At 39.6% G+C, this 24,884-nt stretch overlaps 1 protein-coding gene across 1 annotated transcript; it reads left to right on the top strand.

The window, feature by feature from the left end:
- The first annotated feature begins 540 nt into the window (after positions 1 to 540).
- On the top strand, positions 541 to 23,902 carry gdi2 (GDP dissociation inhibitor 2). Its single transcript, XM_052033744.1, has 11 exons — positions 541 to 689; positions 10,537 to 10,644; positions 12,439 to 12,538; positions 13,531 to 13,665; positions 15,304 to 15,502; positions 16,707 to 16,838; positions 18,678 to 18,777; positions 20,455 to 20,626; positions 21,066 to 21,210; positions 22,462 to 22,516; positions 23,241 to 23,902. The coding sequence occupies exons 1-11, from the start codon at positions 645 to 647 to the stop codon at positions 23,403 to 23,405; spliced, it is 1,356 nt and encodes a 451-aa protein (XP_051889704.1). The 5' UTR covers positions 541 to 644; the 3' UTR covers positions 23,406 to 23,902.
- Positions 23,903 to 24,884: the final 982 nt, after the last annotated feature.

Raw genomic sequence — 24,884 nt, 5'->3', positions numbered from 1 at the left:
GATAAAGTTAAAATAAGGATGGAAGATTAAAAACACGATGGGCTGGTGATTACTCAGACTTCTCCAGCATCATGGTGTTTTTCATCTAGATTGCAACATCTGCAGTCCTTTATTTCTAAAGATGCAGGATTGTTTACTAGATTAATAAGGTTGTAAACATTTTTCATTAATAATGGATGATAATGAATATGCTTCCATTAATACTGAAAGCTGAGCAGTATCAGTGACAGTAATTTGCAGAAATGGCTGGTGTACAACTTGTCCTCACTGCACCTGCGCAACAAATTCCTCTGCATCGCAGGATGCCGGTCGAGCCAAACGCGCCTGCGCAACAATACCCGAGCCCGGGAAAAACCCGTCAGCCACGATCTGCGCATGCGTCACACGCCCTGGCCGGCGCCCCACCCGCGCCTGCGCCCTCCGCCGAGCGGAAAGCCCGGCCAGTGCGCATGTGCGAGGGGAGAGCGGGAGGCGGGGGGGAGAGCGGGAGGCGGGTGTGGCTTTCGGCGCATGCGCACCTGGCCCGGGTTTTTGGGACGAGTCGGGCAAAAAAAAAGTGGGCGCGGTGCGCATGCGCGGGGCCGGAGGTGGGGGGAGAAGCGACGGTTCAGGTTCGCCGCCCAGCACCGAGCGCAGTGGTCGTCATGGATGAGGAGTACGACGTGATCGTGTTGGGCACTGGGCTCACGGTGTGTTGGGGGGTGGGGATGGGGATGGGGGTGAGGATGGGTGTTGCCGGTGAGCCGCCGCCCACCTCGGTGAAGCCTCGGGCCTGCGAGCTGAGTCAGGCTCAGGTTGAGCCTCGGCGCCCAAACGCACTCGAAAGCGCCCGGTGTTATTTTGTTTTATTATCCTGGTCGTTTTCTCTTCTGCATTTTTCTCTCTCTCTAGCGTTCGCGGTAAACACTCTTCCCCCCCCCTTCCTCTTCCCCCCCTTCCTCTTCCCCCCCCTTCCTCTTCCCCCCCCTTCCTCTTCCCCCCCTTCCTCTTCCCCCCCTTCCTCTTCCCCCCCCTTCCCCTTCCCCCCCCTTCCCCTTCCCCCCCCTTCCCCTTCCCCCCCCTTCCCCTTCCCCCCCCTTCCCCTTCCCCCCTTCCCCTTCCCCCCTTCCCCTTCCCCCCTTCCCCCTTCCCCTTCCCCCCCTTCCCCTTCCCCCCTTCCCCCCCTTCCCCTTCCCCCCTTCCCCCCCTTCCCCTTCCCCCCTTCCCCCCCCCTTCCCCTTCCCCCCTTCCCCCCCTTCCCCTTCCCCCCCCTTCCCCCCTTCCCCTTCCCCTCCTCCCCCCTTCCCCCCTCCTCCCCCCCTTCCCCCCCTCCTCCCCCCCTTCCCCCCCTCCTCCCCCCCTTCCCCCCCTCCTCCCCCCTTCCCCCCCTCCTCCCCCCCTCCTCCCCCCCTCCTCCCCCCCTCCCCCCTCCCCCCCTCCCCCCTCCCCCCCTCCCCCCTCCCCCCCTCCCCCCTCCCCCCTCCTCCCTCCCCCCTCCTCCCTCCCCCCTCCCCCTCCCCCCTCCCCCCTCCTCCCTCCCCCCTCCCCCCTCCCCCTCCCCCTCCCCCTCCCCCTCCCCCCAATAGGTTTCTCTTTCACATTTTTGGCTCCTTCTACCTTTTGAACACCAGGAACCTGCAGTGAATTGGCTGGAAATAGAACTGGGCGCAGTGTTTCCCCGCTGGTTTGGCCAGTCAGGGGGATATTCGAACACTGCTGTGTGTTCAACCATGTCGACCTGAAATGTGTGATTGTGTAGCAATACAATGGCGATTCCTTTCACCTCCTGCATTTTAATGCAATCTGGTCACGTCATGTGCTGAAACGGCACTTTGCACAGTGTTGTAATTTGTTCTCTAGTGTAGTAGAGGCGTCCTCTCTCCAATTTCCCCCCTGAAAGAAATGAGGGGTTTATACTTGAGCTTTTACGGTAAAATTTGTAGCAATTGTATTTGCCGTGATTGATTCTTTATGGTGTCGTCACCCACATTTATTCCTGTAAGTAGACCACACTGATGGGATGGTTAGGATTTAGATTATTAAATTCTCAAACCAGATCCTTTGGGTCAGTAACTTGAGTTTAGTGTATGACACAACTGTGGGTTTCTTTTCTACTGAAATCTGTCAGTGTTGTTGTACTACTTGAATTTTGCAAGGAAATTGAAATCTGTTGTACTAAGCTTATTGGAGACAGCTTGCTGTAGAAAATTGTACTTCAGGAACAGCTACTGGATCATTACTGTTTTGTGGCAGAAATCAATTTCTCTGCATTTTGACAAATTGAGATTATGCAAGTTATTAAACAATGAAAGATGCACAATAAGTATAAGTGCATGCCTTGAGGGTGATGCCTTTCTCTATCTTGGTGGCATAACTTTTTCTATACAGGAAAATTGTTGCTTCATTTAGCTTGTTCTTTTAGTGAATCTTCCTATTACGTTTCTCTTGCCCTTCCTCTTTCTGTGGATGTAGAAGGTCTGTCTTGCTTTAACCTTTTGTTAGCAAGCAAAATTGGAGAGGCAAAAAGTCAGTAATGGAGGATATCAAGTTTGAAAATTGGAGAGAACTTGTATGTGTAAAGTGGCTTTCATAAACCCCGTATCTGAAAGTGTATTAAAGACAATTCACTTTAATGCCATTACTACTTTCCTGTTGGGTAATGAAACTGACAGTTTGTGCAACAGAAGGTCTTAAAATATCAATTTGTTCTTCTGTTAGTTGATGGCTAAATACTGACCAGGGCATCAAGAAAACACCCATATTCCTCTTGAAATGGTGATGTGGAGTCTTTACCTACTTGATGTGGAAGATGTAGTCTCAGTTTAATTGGCAAGCTAGTATAGAAATCTGTTCATGTACGGATGTCAAGCTAGACTGTATTTTGATGAAAGGTTATCATCCTGAAATGTTTTTCTCTCTCCCATATTGTACCTATTCTCAACTTTCAAACTTGTACTGAATTCTGGAGGAAGGCTTTGACCCATGACCACTGACTTGAATGTGCAACTTTATTATACAGCTCAAACTGATGTTCATTTTAATTTTTCACCCTAGTCTTCAGTATCTTTGTAACTTGGTGTCAGAATGCTGCTGATGTGAACCAGAAGAATGTACAGTAAGCAGAAGTGAGAAACGATTCATAGCATTGGATGTGATGAAAAACAGACACAGCTGGTACATTGTTTAATGTGGAAGTGTGTGACCCCAGTTTGTTCTCAGTTCTGCTTTGAATTGAAAATTGCTGTAGCCATCTATGTCATGAACAAGTTATTTTTCTGAAACCTATAAGGGGTGAAGTGATTCATCAGGAACATGTTTGGCAGGTTGTAACAACAGTTGTTTATTTTGTGCTTTTGTTATCAGAGGACCTGAGTTGCTTGCTTTTAGAGGATAAGTTATCACTTGGGTATGTGGAACTGGTCTGCTTTACAGAAATCTCAAGTTGCAGCTGGATGAATAAGATTAAACGCCAGGTGTTTGTAAAGAGGAGTACCTGATATTGCTGTGGAAAGACGAATGGTTACCTTGTAGGTTGTTGAGGGTGAAAATCCATAACTTGAGGGAGGGAGAATGCATGTTAGAGGGACACATCTATAATGTTACTAGTGGATAGGACACGAAGAGTAAAGCTACCAAATTATAGTTGTAAAATGCATGTTTTAATCTTGAATTCAGAGTAAATATCTTTTTTAAGTGCTTTAGTAATTATTCTTGACTATATGACTTAAAATAGAATCTGACAGTGTAGCAGAACATTTGCTTGTATATGTCCCAATCATTTTTCATCAGTTGTTGGTCTGGTGATTTTTCAACAACCACATCAAAACTTTTCTACCTTTAGCAAAGGATTGAGATAAAGACCATGTGGCTTGGCACAACTTTAGATACCTGAAACATTTTGATTCTTGGTTTAGTCTTTTGCTGTTAATGAACTATTGGATAGATGTGAGCAAAAGCTTTTTGAATGCAGCTGTACATTTTATTGGCTCATGCAACAGTGTTTATATTGGCAGCTAAGGTGCCATTTTCATTGATTCTGAAAATCCATTTACTTGTGGTCATTGCCTGTTCTTTGCACTGTGATTATAAATTTTAGAATAATTTGAACTCGCTTCACTCATAGTGATATTGATTCAATGAACCTTGAATTTAGTATTTTCCCAATGTTGTTTTGTGGTTGCCCAATGGAATTTAATGGAAAAACTCTTGGGATTGGGGGGGCGGGGGGGGGGGAGAGATAGGTGTTGTAATTTTATGTGCAGAATGTTCAATTATCATGGAGTATTTTGTAAACTGGCTTCAGTGCTGTGACTCATTAAATGTGTGCCCTTGTCAGTTATTTTAAAGGTTTGAATTATTTTGGATAGATGAGGCATAATTATTCATCTGTTAAATAGTAGTTTGCTGTAAATATTTGCCTTGTGTCTGGACGAAGAAGGCAAATGGGCCAAAAAGTTTTAACTGAAGTAAAAACAGCAAATATTAGAAAAACCCCTCAACATTTTGGGTCTGCAACCCTTGGTTCTGACAAGGGGTCACTGTTTCTCCTTCCACAAATGCTGCCTGACCCGAGTTTGAGAATTCCTTATTTTTTGTTTAATTTCCAGCATCTCTAGTTTTTAACTTTCATGAGATTTATCATTCATTTTTAATATTTGGTTCACTGAAAACTAGACCTACTGTAAAGAGCACAATGGAGCAAGAATTGTTTGAGGGAGGAGTTTTGAATGGGATTTGGAATTGAAAGCTTAAAAGTTTTTAGCACTAAAGAGATGGTAGGAATTAATAAGTTCAGACTCTTAAATTATTGTATTAGAAACTTTCAATATCATTAGACTTTTACCCCCAAAGGTGGCAAGTAGATTTAAATTGAGGTAGGGAAAATTTGGGCTTGGTGACTGTATGGTAGTAAATAAGCATGCAGGCCAGATAACATAGAACCTTAAGGCATTGAGTGGGAGTCTTTAATAGTCAATCTTTAAATTGACTGTATGGATTGCTGTTCTAAGTGCAAAGTTGATTGGTGCTTACAGAATGGATTGGCAATTATGGGCATTTTCTTTAAATTCTGTGCTGTTGTCATTCTTAAACACTTAAGATGCTTTAGTCTTTACAAGTACTTAGAAATCTGGGTGTTGACAGCAAAGCACATTAGCAAATTTTTGTTATAGAGCACTAAAGCAGTACATGCTATCTGTTCTCTGGAATCAAAATATGGCCTCTAATGGACAGACTAGAGAAATCAGGGATGAAGTGGCCCGTATTAGAAGCTGGGTTGTCACTGGATCTACTAAATCTCTAGCATCCCCACCCTATCAATAAAATGTGCTTTTCGCGGTAGTGGGATGTTTTGCTTGAATTTCATTATTTTAATCCCCCAATCTAATTTGAAGAGGTATGGCTTGCAATACAACATTACCCTGTTACAGACCACTTTTCACAACTGTTGTAAACTGTCTGCCAGTGGAGGCAATATTTGGAATACCCGTAGATCAATATGTAAGTTTTTTGTTCTGCAGTAAAACCATTCCATTTCAAGCTTTAAACCTTTATCCACATCAAGACATTTGAGTAAATCCATTGCAAAGCAGCTAAAATAATGGGCTACGTGGAAAAATTGCCTTGTGTATTGTGAAATATAGACTCCAGCTTTTTAAATCTTAAATCGTGCAGAATTATGGGATGAGGAAAGCATAAGCAGTTTTGCTCGTGTAAACTGGTTTGTAGTAATTGCATAAGGAAGTTATTTTTGGTTTAATTTTGAATTAACCTACTTTTCCTTGGAAAAGTTTGTTAAATGCAAGGGATATAGTTTTGTATTTGATTTCCAACTATTTAACATTTAAAATATCAAATCCATCAACATTTAGACTTGACTTGCGAATGGGATTCTTCATTCGACTTAAGCCATCTAATTTTTGAGGTTTCACGATTACATTTTTTTCACACTGTTGGACATGTCTTTTGGAAGACGTGCATCCTGGGGTAAGCCACGCTCTCGGCTTGCAAACCTAGTATTGGTTGTAAACTCACTCAGGCTAGAATGTCATCAGTTTGACTCACTGTGCAGAAAAGGCATCCAATTTCCTTCGATATATTTTTTTAATTGGACCAACAAATAAGTGACTCATGAGTCTGTAATTCTTGCAGTGTGTCCTAATATTTGAGACCTGTTGATTAGAGAAAATATTTGTTCTAGGTAAAATGATTTACTTTAAACCTATTTATAGCCACTAGAACTGTCTCTGAAAATGTCAGTTTCATTCTTTTTTCCAAATTTTTGATTTGTGATAAGGCTTTGAGTTGGATTGTCAAATAGTTCTTGATTTTCATTCTCTTTGTAGAGGTGCTGAATTTTTTTTATTTGGTAACCTGGGGACTCTCAAGCAATTTGCTGACCAGAATTCCCGAAGTCTTATTTTGAACAACTAGTTGTAGAAAGGATATTGTACTTGGTATTCCAGCTGGGGTCCGAGACTATGAGCATGCCTTGTTTAGAGTTGCACTGTTTCCATTTAAGTTTATTTATACTTTTCTGTTTGGTTTTATTTTAAAGACATCCTTTTTAAATCTTTTTACAATATTCTTTAGCTCGGATTGCTTTTGGTCTTTGTCAATGTGCATGGCTAAATGGATATGCTGATGTACCCGTTCTACTCAAGTGCAGCGAAGCTCTTATATGACATGCTCAGGACTTTGGAGTATGCTAGTTATGCCTGAACACTTAATTCACTTTCTTCTAAGATACTGAACAGTGTTACAGTTAATACTGTGGACCTAGTAAGTATCAAGGGGAGTGCAGGAACTGAGACTCTGGGTAGGAAGGGAGCGCATGACTTGCCAGAAGTTTACTGAATATTTGGATAGCAGATTATTGGAGTTTTACTCTATAATGTTTAAGATTTCTTTATTGGTCACATGTACATTGAAACACACAGTGAAATGCTTCTTTTACATGGAGTGTTCTGGGGGCAGCCCACAAGTGTCGCCATGCTTCCGGTGCCAACATAGCATGCCCACAACTTCCTAACCTGTATGTCTTTGGAATGTGGGAAGAAACCGGAGCACCCGGAGGAAACCCACACAGACACGGGGAGAACATACAAACTCCTTAGAGACAGCGGCTGGAATTGAACCCGGGTCGCTGGCACTGTAATAGCGTTACGCTAACCGCTACGCATGTTTCCTTTCCAAGTCTGTTATCTCTTCCTTGACCCTCAACTACAGGATTCCTATAGACCCTGCAATGTTGTAGCTAGTTATCACCAAGAGTGCATAATTTTGTTAAAGGTAGATACTGTTTGCACTAAAAAAAAATCACCATTTCACATTTTCTCCAGTTGTATCACTTCAGTGAACTTGTGACAGTATCACGTGCTTCATCCCTGGAAATGACATTTTGCCTTTTGGATATCACTTTTGAGTGCATTAGACTGAACAAGATACAAGGTGCAATTTTTGCAAGTGGTTGATCTTGTGAGACCTTCTATTTTTAGAATGGGGTTGCTATTTATTGCAATTCAGTTAACAAGTTACAATTCATAACCTTGATTCTTGTGATACTGAAACTTCAGGTAAAAGCTAGAGTATTAAAATCCCAACTTTTCTGTAATCTTGTAACTCTAAACCCCCACCTTAAAGAATATGGAATCTGATTTGGTATTTTAATTTCCTTATTACATTCATAGGAGTGGGTTGTTTGCACGTTCAACATTTGTTCACTGTAGGCAGAATTTTAGCCAAAGGGATGACTAAACCTGTAATGCCCCTTGTGTTACTAGATCAAATATTGGCGGTTGCAGTCAGATTTGGACTTCTAAAAAGCCAGTGTATCAGTATTATGCAAGGAATATAGTGAGGTGTCTTGGACTAGTGAGATTAAGCTAGATAAATTTACAAGCGTGAGGTGGGAGGGTACATCATTAAAATTTTGCTCACTGGTATGGAGCTGTCAAATGACCAAATTATTGAATTGATCACACTTGTTTGGTTTTTCTCTGGTTTTGTTGAGTCTTCATATAGTGTTAGACCTGCATAAGATTGAAATGTGCAATATCAACTGATAATTTATTCTTCAAAAGTCTTTAGAAATTTTCCTTTATAATTAGTAAGTGATAAGGCTGAGTTGTGGATTCCCAGTGAGATCTTTTCAATTCTGTATTTGTCCTCTATACGGATGTATGCATAATTTAAAACTTGGTGATCAGTAGCTAATGCATGAGTTTAAAGACCAAGGGCAATTGTATATCTTACAGATAAGATATCTACTGCACTATAGAATAGACTGACAAGCACTTGGGTTTAATTGCTGGTACTGTAGCTAATGGGACAGATCTCTCTCAAATCACTAGAATCTGGATAATGTTATAATAATCATTGGTGTATAGAAAATGTTGGCTTTTGAGAATCTTGCCTTCAAAAATATACTGCTGTCGAGAGGCATGACGGTGATTTCAAGTTATCACTATTGAAACCTAATTCCTCTAATTTTGCATGTATGATTGCAATTTTGTACCTTTAAATGCTGAGGATTGGGTAATTATGAAGAGAAGTGAGAGAATTTCTTACTGGAAGCAGTTGTTTTTGCATGAGATGGAACTTGCAATCAAATCCTACCTGAAGGTTTAAATTGATCAAGTTTCTAGTAAATGATGGGGATGGAAGCCAGGTGCTGTTTTGAAATGAGGGTGCAGTATGAAAGATTGGCTGCTGTATAAAAATGTACTATGAGGTCCTATTACTGAATTGAGTGGCTGGAGAGAGAGAAGGCAGCTACCCTCTAACATACCATGTGCAGTTCACTGTGTCGAGATTTTGATTTTTTTTAAACTCTACAGCAAAAGGAGGATGCAGGCCTTGAGAGAATCTTAAAATAAGCTAAGCTGAAAAGTGATTGTGATGAAAGCCAACGTACCATGCATCAATTGGGGGGGGGGGGGGGGGGGGGTTGGAATTATTTTAAACTCGAACTGGATGCAGAGTTGAAGCAAAATTAAAAATTGACTTCAGCTCCTTTCTGTCTGGAAAATGAGTTAGTGGACTTCCTTTGTCTTGGTTACTTGGTTAGCTCTGATTAGTTTATTCCAACTGGAAGAAAGTACAGTTTAATTCACAGAATTGTGCAATGCAACACAGGAAGCATTGTGGTCAGAAAATGGTGGGGAAAAGATGGGTGAGGCATCTGTGCAAAAATAAGTTTTAGATTATGACTTCATCATCACTAACAGTGTCCAGCCTGCTGAATGTCTCCGGCTTTTCCATTTTGGATTTCCAACATTTGCATTTGCAAAATTGTCTCCTGCCTTATTGTTTTGCAGTTGCAAGTTAAAGCCTGAATCATCTCAAGCAATTGTACAGCTTTATCAACAAATGTTTTGTTTAATTATTGTGTTTATCTAAATTTGCCATCTTATTTGAGTGTTTCCTTGTAGACTTTAATAAAGTGTAATATTTATCTGAAATTCTAAAGTTAACTTTGAACATATCACTGTCAGGATAACCTCACTTTTACACTCCCAATGAAAACCCATACAGGTCCTGACTTGTGTACAGTCTGTGCATACAAACAAACATTTGGATGACTGGCTGCTGCAGGCATCTTCTGTGTGGGAACTTGGTTTAACTATATATTGCCCTTAGTTGGGTTATCTTTTTATTTAAATATATTGCTGGATGGCTGCATTTTCAACTTTCGAATTGTTAGGCTTATGAACGGTAATCTGGGAAGAACCTGTATTAGGATTGCAGTATGTGATTGTAGGTCATGCTGATTTATCAATGAAGGCATGCACCGATTAAACATGCTGAAACAATTTTGTGACCCAGTCTAAACTAGATGCCAAGCTTTCCATCAAATGTAATGCATGCAGTTTGCCAAGTATGATTTAGCAGAAGTCCAATATTTCACTGAATTACAAAACTTGTTTGTTCACTTTGGTGATCTGGGTGTCGTGATTAGCATTTATTGCCCATCTTCTGTTGCACTTGAACTTGGATATTTGAGGGTATTTAAGAGCCAGTTACAAAGGTGGGTCAGACCACATTTCCTCTCCTGAATCAGATTGGTGAACCAGAAGGGTCTCTTTCAATAATCTAGTAGTCTTGCCTGTTTTTACTATGACTATAAATTCCACAGCTGCCATGATGGGATTTGAACTTGAATACGTGGATTATTAGGCCAGCCCCTAGGTTACGAGTCTGGAAATCTAACTTCTGTGCCATTAATTTCTTCCTTGCATAATAGCCATATAATGTAAACTTGTAGTTTAAATATGTGAAACTTTGGATTATATCTTTGTAGCAACTTGAATTCAGCTTAATGATGCATTTTGCATATCTTTATTGCAGCAGTTTTCAAATTGTATTTTTGATTGAAAAATTTCTTTAATTCCGTGTATTAATTGTACTAACACTTCTCTTGAATGCTGTTTAAAGAGCATGTGGATTACTGTAACAAGATTCAATTATACATATCCATAGATTCAGTATGTGATTTTTTTTTAAGCTTGGTCTAGCAGTCTGTTATCCAGCCCTTTATTTTACTTATTTTTTTCATAGGAATGTATCCTTTCTGGAATAATGTCAGTAAAAGGCAAGAAAGTCCTTCACATGGATCGCAACTCCTATTATGGGGGTGAAAGTGCATCTATAACTCCTTTGGAAGATGTAAGTATGACAAATTGCTTGCTTGCTTGCTTCCCCTTCAATAGAAACCTGTTGCTTTTTGTTTCAGGATATGGGTGTTGCTTGCAAGGCTGATGTGTATTCCTAATTGCCCTTCAGAAGACTGATGAACTGCTGCAGTCTTTTAAGATGAAGGCACTCCCACTGTACTGTTAACTAAGGAATTCTAGGAGTTTGGCTGAAGGATGATGAAGGGATGGTTAGTTTGTATTAGAGCGAGGATGGAATATAACTTTGAGGGGAAGCACTTGGGTGTCAACTGCCTGTGTTCTAATTGATAAAGTTTGAGTTTGGAAAGTGCTCCTGAAGTAGTCTTTACAAGCAACTGAAGTGGAGTTTGTATATAGTGTGATGGATGGTGTGCAAATCAATCAATCCTGGATAAATTTTAAGCTGCTAGTGGTGTTGGAGATTTTCTTCTCAAGAGAAATGAAGAATATGCCATCATATTGCTAATATCTGCCCTGAGGATTTCTCATTGCAGGGTACCCAGCTCCTGCCCTGTCTTTGGCTGCAGTATTTTGAGGCTGGTTCTGTTTCTGATTGATGATGGTGGGACTTGGTTAATATTAATGTCATTAAATATTAGGGAGAGGTGATTTGACTTGCTCCTAGTAGATGAGTACATATAGTGCCAAGACACCATTTGGGGTGAATGTTATAGCCATTCCTTGATTGAAAAGAATGCATTTTTTGGGAAAGGTTTCATTAAATGAAATCAAAGTAAAGTAAAATGCTGTCGTACTCTGACTCTATAAATGCCTTGTGTATTCCTATATACAGGATGCAGTGCACTGTTCAACATCATGAATAATGGCTCTAAGTTGGACACAAGCCTGATGGAGTCAATGGCAGATTTGTAAAGCAAGGAATTGTTGTACTTGCCACGTCAGCCTATATCTGGATGTTAGCCAGGTCTTGTTGCAAGCTTGACTCTTTCTATAACGCTGTTTAAAATAAAAGTAATGAAAGTGTCTTCTCCCTTGTTCTTGATGCTGCTTCATCGTCACGGACTGTTTGATCCTGAGTTCTGATTTCCATCAGAAGTGTACTTAAACTTTATGGCTTTGTTTATTTTATTCAATTGCCCACAAGACTAAGCTGGAACATTTGTTCTTGGAATCCTTGAATGAATTGGAATACACACTTTGAATCTTAACATTTATCCTGTTTACTTACTTGCACTTGGTCTGTAATTTCAATTTCTGGCTTGGAATGAATAAAATTTGGTCAGAAATGCTCCACAGTTGGGCGTTTCTGGGAAATGCCTTCATGGTCAAAATGCAAACTTGGTAGGTTAGGAAAAGTCAGTTCTCTGCACTAGGTTGAGTTTAGAACAATGCCCAGTATTTTGCCATTAATGAGATGCCGAGGCCATTATTCTAATTCATGCTGATGGCTTGGAGGAAGCATCTGTTTGGAAATGCTGAATTTTGTGATGTTCAGAATGAGATGTTGCATCAGATTGTAATGATTTACTTTTATTGGTGGTGACGTAGATTTTGATTTGTTACCTGAGCAAAATTGTTTTGAGTAAACAATATTTTAACATTTAATTTTACTGAGGGCTGCAAACAACAATTGCATTGTTTTGTTGAATTACTCAGAATTATTCATCCATGAAGAAAAAAATGTGGATTTTAAATCTTGGTCCTTGGGCAAAAAATAATGCTGCTTGTGCTTGTAGAAGTTTGAATATTCTTTACTTTTTCTGCAAATACTTTTGCTAAAAATTGCTTTAACATCCACACTTTCTGCTTGTGCTCTTTACATCAGCTGTATAAAAGATTTAACCTCCCTGGTTCGCCACCGGAATCCATGGGTAGGGGAAGAGACTGGAACGTGGACCTGATCCCAAAGTTTCTTATGGCAAATGGTAGGAAGAATCTTTTGAAATCTTAATTGTTTAACTAAGATAAACTATTTTGATATGGGTGGAGAAACCATTTAGAGCTGTAATTTTGTGGTAGTTCATGACCATACACATTTGAACCTTGGCATTATTCTCCAGATCAATATTGACAATTGTTGTCAATGGAGGTCTGCTTGTTACAATGGTAGGTGGTGCTTTTGTGGAAGCCACCTCTAAATTGTTGAGTTAAGAGTTGCCTTAGTCCCAAGCTCAGTAGCTTGCAGGATCTTCCTGAGGAGTGCAGAAATGCATTGTTTTTTTTGTCTACTATTGCCATTATCAAGTTTTGTGGTACATCAAGATGCATCATCGTATCCAAGAACAATATACAGAGCAACGCATGTCTGTACAACACCTGCTGCAAGATGTGCAAATCATGATCTTGGCAGCGAGCTTGTGACAGCCCCCAATCCCAGTGCAGGCTGAAGTTGAACAAGTCTGTCTCGTTGCATTTTTGTCTCAACTTTCTCATTGTGATACAGTACCTCTCCAAGGTTTCTACTGTACTGGAGTTGATCTACAGGCTAAAAGAAACTGATACTAAAGTTCTCCACTTGAGAACCAAAATCATCCCAACTACTGCCATTGACTTGCAATACGGAGACAGCACTTGCAGGTGTAACTTGGTGCAAATTGTTACACCACTGATGATGCACAAAACAAGTTTTTAGTGTTATATTACTGTTTAGTTATATAATTAAGGGAATGGACAGTGCACTGTAGAAGATGCATAGTTGAATGATTGGCATATTAATCATGACTTGGTGCTCAGATGATCCTGGGTTTAACCCTTTCTAAAATAACAAATAAGAAATCTATGCTGATGTGTAATCGTAAATTTTAAGGTCCTGGAAGGCGCATTTCCCAGGTTTGCACCATTTCGTTCACTTTTTTTCATGTGTTTCTAATTAAAATCTGACATGCATTTTAAAAGTGTATCATGTTTTACTTTGCAGGCCAACTTGTGAAGATGCTACTATATACAGAGGTCACCCGTTACCTTGATTTTAAGGTTGTTGAAGGCAGCTATGTTTACAAAAAAGGCAAAATCTATAAAGTCCCATCCACTGAGAAAGAAGCCTTGGCTTCCAGTGAGTAAAAAAATTAGTTAGAAACTGCATGGGTGTGCAGTAGATATAATTTGGAAAGTTGTAATTTGTGCATAACATTTTATCAGTTGAAAACCTGTTTTCAGAAACTTTGTGGGAAGGAGTGTGGAATAAGATGTGGAATCCTGGCCTTCCCAGAGAATTCATTAGTACTTTGATTTTGAAAATCGGCTGGGACTTTTGTCCATAATTTTGATAAATTGTGTAAATATCAAAAAACCATTGGAAGCTGAAATGGAAAGTGCTGGAAACATTGAGCAGGTCAGTCAGCATCTGTGGCAAGAGAAGTAAAGGCAGTTGGAGCTGTTGCTGTATTCAGATTACTCTAGTGACCCAGGTTCCATCCAGGCCTTGTGCTGTCTGTGCAGTTTGCACATTCTCCTTATGACTGTGCATTTCCACTAGGTGCTTCCACATTCCTGAGGTGCTGTGGGTTAATTCATTACTGTAAACTACCCCTAGTGTTGATGGATGGCAGGAGAATAGGGTGGTCGTGTTAGTGGGCTTGAGAGAATAGCTAATGGAGGAAACAAGAAGGGGAATGAAACTGGGAATGCTCAGAGAGCCAACATAGACTAAAATGTGTCCTGCTTCGCCATGAAATGTTAACATGAAATGTTGGACTGGTATTGATTTATTATTGTCACTTGTACTGAGGTACAGTGGAAAGCTTGTCTTACAAACCAATTGTACAGGTCAATTCATTACACAGTGCAGTCACATTGAGTCAGTACAGAGTGCATTGATGCAGTACAGAATAAAGTGTCACAGCTATAGAGAAAGTGCAGTGCAATAAGGTGCATGGTCACAACAAGGTAGAGCGTGAGGTCATAGTCCATCTCATTGTATAAGGGAACCGTTCAATAGTCTTATCACAGTGGGGTAGAAGCTATCCTTAAGTTTGGTGGTATGTATCTTCTACCCGATGGAAGATGGGTTGTTTATTGGTCTGCATCTTTACAATGGACCACAGTTGATTGCAGATTTCCCAGTTCTAATAACATTTAGCAATCTGAAAAGCCATTTTCAATTAATAGAAAATTATAATCGGACAAGGTAGTTTTTCTGCACCTTGAGTGAATTTTCACTTTTAACCAGTGGAATAGCAATTTTGTTATGTAATAAAACTATTGAAGCATTAACTTTAAGTCTCAGTAACTTGGATCTTAATGTTTGATGTAATACACTGCTTGTCAATTCCAATCTTGATTTTTCTGTTGGCTTGGCAAAATTTGTAGTGCAGCAACAATAAGTTGGTAAATATTTACTTGTTTTTCATGTCTTTTTGAACAGGTGGTGGGGAGGGGTGCGACCATTGGTTAGTGTTTCTGAGCTATATAATTGCATAATATTGAAAAAGTTAATGGCTGTTTTTCATGTCCATTACCTGCCATATTGGGTAAACCATTGGTATGGGCTTGATGTAATTTTAATAGACTTTGGTAATATACAAAATGTCTAACACTGTTTTAATGGAATAATGTATTCAAGAAGCTGAATAGTTTGGCTTTCTTCAGTTTGCAGCCTATCAGACTTGGTAAAGTTATTAAACTAATTTAATTAAAGTTCTCATTTTTGTTATAGCAAATGTTGAGTTGAAATGTGAACTTTTTTTTGTAGATTTGCTGGGCTTTATGGAAAAGAATAGATATAGGAAGCTTTTACAGCGTGTTTTTAATTACGATGAAAATGATCCCTCAACTTGGGATGGTTTTGACCCCAAGGAAACAACTATGAGGAGCGTATATGAGAAATATAGTTTGGGGAAGGATGTTGTGGATTTCACAGGCCATGCCCTGGCCTTGTATAGGACTGATGAGTAAGTGTTTGATACTAATGATGCTGTCTATCTTTTTACTTCTGAACAATTTAACTGCTTGCTGAATTTTGTTGCATTAATGCCATCAGTGTACCTTTTTTGATCTCCATATAGGCATTGTATGTATTAATCTGTTTGGGTTGCAATAGTTTAGTCTGAGCTTTCTCATTTTAGCAGAAAGTAGTAGCAAGAGAAGCACACTCAGCCCTGAGCTTGGTTCACAATTCCTTACAATCATGGCTGAACATCTGTCACCATACCAAATGCCTGCTCTCTTCCCATATACCTTGATGTCTTGAAATCTGTCTCTAGTTTGAGTAATATGGCTTGCATGGCTTTGTGGTTGTATTCCACAGGTTCATCACCTTCTTCCCTAAATGTTTTGGCCTGTATCTTGAGACTCTGACCCCTTGTTTTAAACCCCCTCCTCCTGCCAGAAGAAACATCTCCTGGTACCTGGCCTCTAAAGCACTATCAGAATTTTATTTTAATGAGATCTCCCCTCATTCTTCTAACTCTAGTGAAAATAGGCATACATGACCAGTCTTTGTACAATAGTCCCACCATCCCAGAAATTGGACTTGTGAAACTTAGCACAAAATGCCAGAGAGGGAGTGCAATTATCTTCCATGTTCAGCATGTCTTTGACTTGGTCACCAAAGTGTTATTGGAAAGGCCTCTTTGTTTTATTTGCTCTTTTTTGTTTTCACTAAATTTGGCCCATTTTGAATTTGCAAGATTATATTCTCAGACTTAGTTAAATTTCATTATACTGTTTAGGGGTAAAATATCTCGTACCTGAGCATTACCAAAGCCCTGGTCAGGGCAGTGCCTGCCTCTACTGAGTGTAGTAGGTCTTGAAGCATTTATGCTTTCTTTTCTCCCCCCTCCTATCTCTTTCCACCCATCTCCTGCCACCCACCCCCCCCCCCCACCCCGCCCCGCAAAAACACACACACCTGATTCTATTGCTTTCACTCCTCTGTGCATCCTTTGCTTTATTAATTTGAGACATCTGTCACATTATTAGGGATATTTCTTCCTTTTAATCTGTACTTCTTGGGAGAAGCAGCTTCCATGCTGCCACTTCCTATGACTGAGATCGGAAACATGCTGGTGTAGTATGTGTCTGACGCTGGTTATAGTATGACCCTGTGATTATTTCTTAAATGCTTTTTGAACATAATTTTAATCCCTCTTTCAGTTACCTTGACCAACCTTGCCTTGAGACGATAAACAGGATTAAACTCTATAGTGAATCGCTAGCTCGCTATGGGAAAAGTCCATACCTTTATCCACTTTATGGCCTTGGAGAGTTGCCTCAGGGTTTTGCCAGGTGAGAATTACAAATGAGCAGTCAATGTATGAAATAAGTGAACTATTAATGAATTGTTATCTTTAGCAAGGCAGAACATGCGATGAAGTACTCTAGCTAGAAAGGTCATAGTAAATGCAATCATAGGAGATTTGAATTGTTTGTATTGTAATAATGGGCATTGAGTTGTACACTCCTTGGACGTAATTCCACTCTTCCAGGATATCTCAGACACCACATGCAAAATCTGCTGTGAGATTTTTTCTTTGTCACTTGGAAGATATCACACCTCCACTTTACAATACCAAATCCACACCAGCCTACAGTGACTTTTGAGGTTTTTGCTTCAATAGATAAACTTGATGATCCTTTTGAGCAGACTGTAGAACAAGCCTACAGGATTGCAAATTTTGGTACCTCTGTGTGGCCTGCTAGTCCATTCCTAATTGAAAATCATAAAATGATACAGCACTACTCATTTAAAGAGTTATCCAATCAGCTTGCACCATCATAGTGGGTTTTCCTCCTTGTATCCCAAAAAAAAATTCAAGTAATACTTGCATATAAAATGTACTTACTGGATTAGAGAACATGCTCACATGCCTTTGTCTTTTGGTGTCTGAATCTCTGGTTATTTCCAATACCCTGCCTAACAGTTTTACCACTGCAACCTGGTGCCCAACATGTAGCTTTTTGTTCCTTTCAGATTTCCTACTTTCTAAACATTTTGGGCATTGTCCATCTAGAAGGCAGGGACTGGTTTTGCTCGTTTTGCTTGCTGTGGGTTTTGTCCCTTGACCTTTGCTTAACATTTACAAAACATGTCTAAGTGAATGAAACCTCTATTGGAAGACTTTGTTTGAATAACTTGCATAAGCACTGAATGACTTCTGCAGAAAAAAATCTGTCATCTTTAGCTAGTCTGACGTGTATGTAACACTAGAGAACCAACGTGTTTGGATTTTTAAACTGACTTCTGAAATAATTTTGCATGCAACTCTGCTGGGAAGGAGAATTGGGAATGGACAATAAAGGTTGACCTTGCATACAATATCTGCATCCCAGGACCAAATGGAAATATTTGCTAATTGCTTTCTAATGCCATGTGATTACATTTTTAAGGACCCACCATGCTTTGCTAAGCTACCAGAATATTAACTGTGGTAGCTTAGCAAAGCATGGTAGGCCTTTAAAATTTTCTAAGCGATTAAAGCCTGGGACGTCATTGCAATATTTATGGTAAAGATTCCTCATGGAATTGAGGAGAAGAATATTCTCTAGGACTTTGGTTAAATAAAAGATGTGACGTGGGTGTGGTGTTACACTAGTATCCTTGGTTCACGTTATACCTGTTCTTATAGTAGCATTTGAGGTTTTACTTAGCATATGAAAGCTGTCACATTTTGATTACATCCCAATAATGTACAGTGAAACTTTTTGTGGTGTGATTATATAATGAAATATCAATATTTACCAACATGGTTAGATTCCTCTGTAAGTAGTGGATTCCATGTGTCTGATCTTGGTTTCCCCCCCCCCCAAAGAGTGGAGGAAACCTTTCACTGAATCAAGAATCTAAATGCACAATGAATGTAGGAGAAACAACTGTGGTTTTGTCAGGGTGGGTCCAAACTGAGTGCCAGTAAACACGTTGATGACATATGAGTTTCATCAATCATAGTGAAATGAATTTAACTTGTACGTTTGCACTAGTGTTTGTTCCTGCGTTATTTCCTCTCCCTGTTGTTTACTGAGGTGGAATGGTGATCACCTGAGGATTGATACAAAAAGTTTGCTACACTGCCTCTGGATATATGCATATTGAGCAAACTAGTTGAAAACCAGGTTTTCCTTTTGTAGGTTAAGTGCCATTTATGGTGGGACCTATATGTTAAACAAGCCTATTGAAGAGATAGTAATGGAAAATGGACATGTGGTTGGAGTGAAGTCTGAAGGAGAGGTGAGAACTTAAGTGCTTTGCTAGCTTAAATCCAGTTCTTAAACAAAGCTCCTGAATACTAAAACTTGTGTCCAACTATTTTAATTATTTGTTTGTAGCACAATTTTGATCTGCTGTAGATTTTTTAAATAAACAATAGTAGTTCTTCAAAAATAGAATGTTGTGGGTGACCAGAAATGAGGAAATATTAGAGTTTGAAAATTGGCCGAATTGAGATGTAAAGTCTACTATACAAACGATCTTTGTAACATGAACTGTGTAAATGTGACACTTGACACAAGCCTCTGTCACTTCAGTGACAGTTGGTATTGCCAGTTTTGCTCTGTAGGTGGCACTTGAGAAGCCTGATAGATTTACTTTATTGGATGTGGGCTGGAACTGCCTGCTTCTATGATCTGGGTCAGTTTGCACAGTTGCTTGTATCTCTGAAGGCTGGCCCAAGTGAATGCCTGTGCAAAATGTTCAATTTTTTTTTACCATTTTCTATCAGTTTTTGCACTCCCTTTCAACAGCCTCAATAGGCTGAAATGACCCCCTCTGCCAGCTCAGAGCAATCCCATTCTCTCCATATTCCCATGAACTCCCCTCCCTCAATCCTCCAAATGTGGTCCAACCAGTGTTTTGTAAAGTTGCAGCATAATGTCCTAACTTTTATACTCTGTGCTCTGACCTATGAAGACAAGCATGCCATAGGTCACTATCTTCACCCTATCAACCAGTTCTGCCACTTTGGGGAATTAAGGACTTAGAATCCCAGTGTCCCCCTGTTAATGAACATTCCTTATTTCACTTCCCAAAATGCATCATCTCGATTAAATATCAGGATTAAATTTCATCTGCCAACACTTGAAAGAATTCTCAAAGGCGACAGGGCAGGATATAAAAGAGTCTGTATTAAACTTAAGGATGAACAACTTGAAACATTAACATTCCATAAATCTTTTATTGGATTTTTAAAAATCCATTATTTGAGATTCTAGGGAATTAACAATTTGTTTTTGGAGCCATTTTTCTAACCAGCAACCATAGCTTGATACATTAAAGACTTACGAGTAATGTGTACTATTTTCAGGGTATTTTTACAGTGTGATTAGTTCATAAATTCTCCACTGATTCCTGATTTGTGCACTGGAGAAGGCTACAAAATCCTCAGAGGACCAGGGAATCACCTGAACAACCTCTGAATTTCTATTTTCAATCAAGCATGTGGATGTTTCAGAAGTTGGAGTCTACTTCAAAGGAAATGATTACTTTTGTCATAACAATCACAGCTGAGCTTTTCAAATTAGTTTGTAGTCTTTAAAGAAAAACATTTTGATCTCATGGTGGTACTGAAGCTTCACTTTGATCAGTACGTGAGATTGCCACTAGAGGTGTTTTAAACACTTGAATTCCAACTAAGCCAATTTGAATTAAAGTGCATGCCTTAAGCAACATTAATTTAATATTTATTTGAGATCCTGGGAATGGCTACCAGTTTACCCAGTAAATAAAAGAACAATCCTCCAACTACAGTGCATGTAATCTTTTGGATTTTTTAAAAATGCATTTGGAGAAATTGGTGCTTTCCTACAAGAAATTGTTGTTTTGAAAGTTGTCCATAAACCACTGGGACACAAATGGTTCTGTAAAACCTTGTGCTGTGACAGATTTGATTAAAATAGATTCTGTTTGCAGGTTGCACGCTGTAAGCAGCTGATCTGTGACCCAAGTTATGTGCCCGACCGTGTGAAGAAAGTTGGCCAGGTGATTCGAGTCATCTGTATCTTGAACCACCCCATTAAGAGCATAGCAGATGTAAATTCCTGTCAGATCATCATTCCACAAAATCAGGTCAACAGAAAATCTGGTGAGTAGCTTGCACAAATCTGCATTTCATTACGGCCCTGGAAGTGAGTGCAAAGACCAGCCCATCTAAGGCAGTAGACAGTTAATTGCACTTGTGCAGAGTTGTGTCCTCTCCAGGAAAGTCTGTACACAATTCACAGCTACGTTTACTGAACAAGCCTATAAATGGGTTACCTACTTTTTTTTTCTTGGTCCTGGAATTGTAATAAATTTATTTGCCTTTACCTGGTTTACATTATTGGTGGAAAGTTCTCATTACCAGCCTGAGAAGATGCAAGATTTTTGCAGTATCCATGGCTATTAAAAGTAATCAGGATTGGGAAATTTCTAATTTAAAGACGGAAATTTCTAGAGCTTTAATACTTTGTACCATCTCAAACTCAATAAATTGCAAACTACATTAATTTGTTTGTCTCATAATCTTTTCAAACATTACCTAGACATCTACATCTGCATGATATCCCATGCGCACAATGTAGCTGCTCAAGGAAAGTACATTGCCATCATTAGCACAACAGTGGAGACCAATGATCCTGAAAGTGAAATTCAACCAGCATTGGATCTTTTGGAGCCTGTGGATCAGAAGTAAGCTTTTAATATTTTGCTCTTAAACTTTAGGGGGGGTGGGAAGAATATTTGTATTTTAATTTTGATAAAATTTATATGGCAAGCTGTTTGAAGGAGAGATCTTCCATCCACTTATGATCTGGTTCAGTGAAAATACCAGCTCTATGGTGGAAGGATTCTTTTTATAACCTCTGGGTTTACTTTGCCTATCTTTGGTGATAGAATGGTCTTACAAAATAATGAGCAGCCTCAATGAATTACACAGGAAGCACTGTAGAAGAGCTGCTGTGGGTGTGTAGGGTTAATGATGGATGATGTCTAACTGTAATAGACTTGTTTGAGCTGTCATGATGAGGCACAAAAGACTAATTGGCTTTGCTGTCCCATGTAGTAAAACTGCTGTTGCAAGTAAAAGCCCCAACTGGGGGCAAATTAGCATTAAAATCACTAATTAAATCAGCATACCTGTCCAAACATTTGAGTTGATATTTTGTCAAATTGTGTTAGCCTACACTTGTACTATCAATTGCAAAGAATGTGCACCCATGAAATGGGTTCTTCAGCCCAACAGATCTATATCACTGCTTATGCTCCAGATAAGCTTCCAGATTTGTCTCGCTGGCTAAACTAGTTTTGACTTGAATGGATTTTGTTTTTGTGTATCCTGCAGATTTAACGATGGCACTGGCTGCCAATAATTTTTATCCTTTATGGGGGCTGCTGTTGAGTTCTGTAATGAAATGAAGCACTGGCATCATCCCTAATGTATTGAATAACACCACCGTGAAAGGACATTTTTCTTGTGGTTTCATGCTGCATAATTACTTTATCAGGAGCTGGAGTTGAATGGTGTGTCAGTACCAGATGTAGTAACTGAAACCTTTTGCCTGGTTGTTCAGGAGTTAAATCTAAGTTTTTTGCTTTCATTGAATCTTTGAAAAGACAGATGAGGCAGGTCACTTAACTGTTGTAGTTAGGTTTTCCTCTTCAAGCCATTTCCTTGTTTTATTTTGAGAAGGGGTGGGGATGAGGATTTGGGCAATGTCTAATGATGTGCAGGTTTTCTGTTGGCCTGGTAATCTGAGGAGAAATTTTACAATTGCAACAGAATTTGTGCAGTTAAACCCAATGTTATTAGATGCATGACAATTGTAGCCTTGCTGCTTTTAGGTTTTTTTTGAAAAGCCTTGAGCCTATAGATCAAATTGCAGTGGTCCATGTGTTTTCTTTCTGGGAGCATTTGTACAAAACAATTTTAATCTCTTTCAGATTTGTTTGCATCAGTGATATGTTTGTTCCAGTTGACTTGGGAACTGAAACACAGGTAAGAGGATGTTGCTGTATGTTATTAATCAGTCCTGAAACTGCTATTTGAATTGTAGGAAGTTTGTATGGCCATTGGAAATAGTTGCCAGATCGTTTGAGCAGTGATCATCATGTAATATTTCAGTTTGGTACTTTCTAAGCAACTTCAGTGAGTGAGAGGTGGAAGATAGATGGGTGATTTAAATGTGATTTGCTGGGAGGGGTGTGGGGTGGGGAAGAGAGAATGGGCAATTTGGGAGCAAATTATTTTAAAACTCAAACTAGAATGGTGCCATGAAAAAGCTGGCTGAGTGGCAAGTGTGTGTGTGTGTGTTGGGGGGGGGGGGGGGGGGGGAAGCACTTCAAAACTTAAAGCAGTTAAGGATGAACAATAAATGCTGGATTTGCCAGTTATGCCCACATCCCTTGAATAGTTGACTTACGTGAAGGAGTGGTTCAAGCAGACAGACAGCTTATAGAATTTGACCACTAGTCTTTGGCTAATGAAGAGGAGAGCTGAGTTTGGGCTCTTGGGGATGGAAGCCTTCTGAGATTATGGTGCTGAATGGGGGGAGAATCCATTGAACAGTTGCTCTGGCTCTGATCTGAATAATTGAATGCCCACTGAACTGGAGAGGCTCTCTAGTTTGGGGGAAACAGGACTTTCTTTAAAATAAAGATTCTTTTCTGCTAATTCATTTATTTAACGCATACTTGTCTCGATTATTTTTGATTTTTAACAGATTTTCATTTCAAGAACATATGATGCAACCACCCACTTTGAGACCACATGTGATGATATCAAAGATATTTACAGGAGGATGACGGGAATAGATTTTGACTTTGAAGAAATGAAGCGCAAGCAGAACGACATCTTTGGAGAAGATGAGCAGAAAGAATCCAACTAAGCCCGATGTCTACTCTGCTGGTTCAACTGGTGTTAAGGAGCTCTGCAGGGAAAGTTTGTAATGTGGGGGCTGCTTAATTTTAAACTGCATCGTCAAGATCCTGACAAGTATTGCACTGATTATAGATGGTAACCCCATCATTTGTCTTTGGCATCATGTGTAAATTTTGCTGATATCCAAGGGGTGCTGTTCAAAGATGGCAATTTGCTTGTGTCTCCTGTTTTGATCAAAGGTTTTGGAGAAGGGTTGTTGAGGGTGAAGTAGTGACTAAATTTGGATGCATTCTTTACTGTAAAATGGAAAGATGTAAAAATGCTAAATTGATATTCCATACTGTATGTGGAAGTATTTACTGCCATTTGCTTTAACATCAGCTGGAACATTTAATGATTTAAAATTTCACTTGCGTAATTGACTAACTGTTTATGATGGATTGATTCTGTGTAGAACTGCAACTTCACAATAAAAGGTTGTATGTACCACCTGCTATTTCTAAACATCATAGAACCTTGTAGGATCATTAATCATGTTTTCATTTCTTGGGTTTCAAATAATTTGGGGTGCTCTCCATTGCAGTTGCTTTAAGTCTGATTAACTTCAGAAAGATTAAATTAAACTCTAACCCTGGAAACTAAATGTTTGGATAAGTCATGCTTTTAAAAACATCTTGCTGTAGATGATGAAGGCAATTTGGTCAATTGAGGAGCCAGTTTCAAAACAAGTATTTCTTGTCTTTTAGTTTGCAACTAAATCTAAAGTGTCACAACCAATTCCAGGATTCTGAACTAAGTGATACATTTCCAAGTTGGAAAAGTAAGACTTGAAGCAGAATCTTGAGGGAGTGGTAGGTTTGGAAGATGTTGTCAAAGCAGCTTAGTTGCTGCTGGGCATCTGGAGATGGTATGTGTTGTCAATGTGATGGGCTAGCAGAAGAGGAACAGTGCTTAGAACATTTATTTTAAAAAAAGGGAGCAAGAGTAGGGCTTTTGAGCCTGCTTCATCTGCACAATTGAAGTTGATGTTCTAACTCTCTCCATTCTCCTGCAAATAAAGTCTGTAATCAGCAACTATTCTTGCTTCTGCCATTATTGGAGGATGGTTGAGTAAGGTAGCTGAAGATACTGATCCAGGAAATACCCTGCACCAACTTTCTGGGGCTGCAATGATCAAAAGGACTGTTTGAGAAATATTGTTTAATTTGAATTGACCTCCATTTTAAAGCTCCTTAATGATGCACTTGTTACCATTAGAATTTGACAGTTTACATTCAATAGAGCAAGCTAAGCCCAGTGGAAGCTAAGGGGAGACCTGATCGAAGCCTATTTATTTAAAAAAAATGAAAGGCATAGACAACTGCTATCTTTCCTAGAGTTGAAATGTCCGATAATAGAGGGCATGTGTTTAAGGTGAGAGGGGAAGTTTTTAAACACTGGTGGATGCCTGGAATGGAGTGGCAGTGGTGGAGGCAGATGTGATTAA

The sequence above is a fragment of the Pristis pectinata genome, chromosome 19, assembly GCF_009764475.1.
Source record: "Pristis pectinata isolate sPriPec2 chromosome 19, sPriPec2.1.pri, whole genome shotgun sequence".
Lineage (NCBI taxonomy): Eukaryota > Metazoa > Chordata > Chondrichthyes > Rhinopristiformes > Pristidae > Pristis > Pristis pectinata.
Note: the sequence above shows the minus strand (reverse complement) of the source record. Positions and strands in the feature narration are given on the sequence as shown.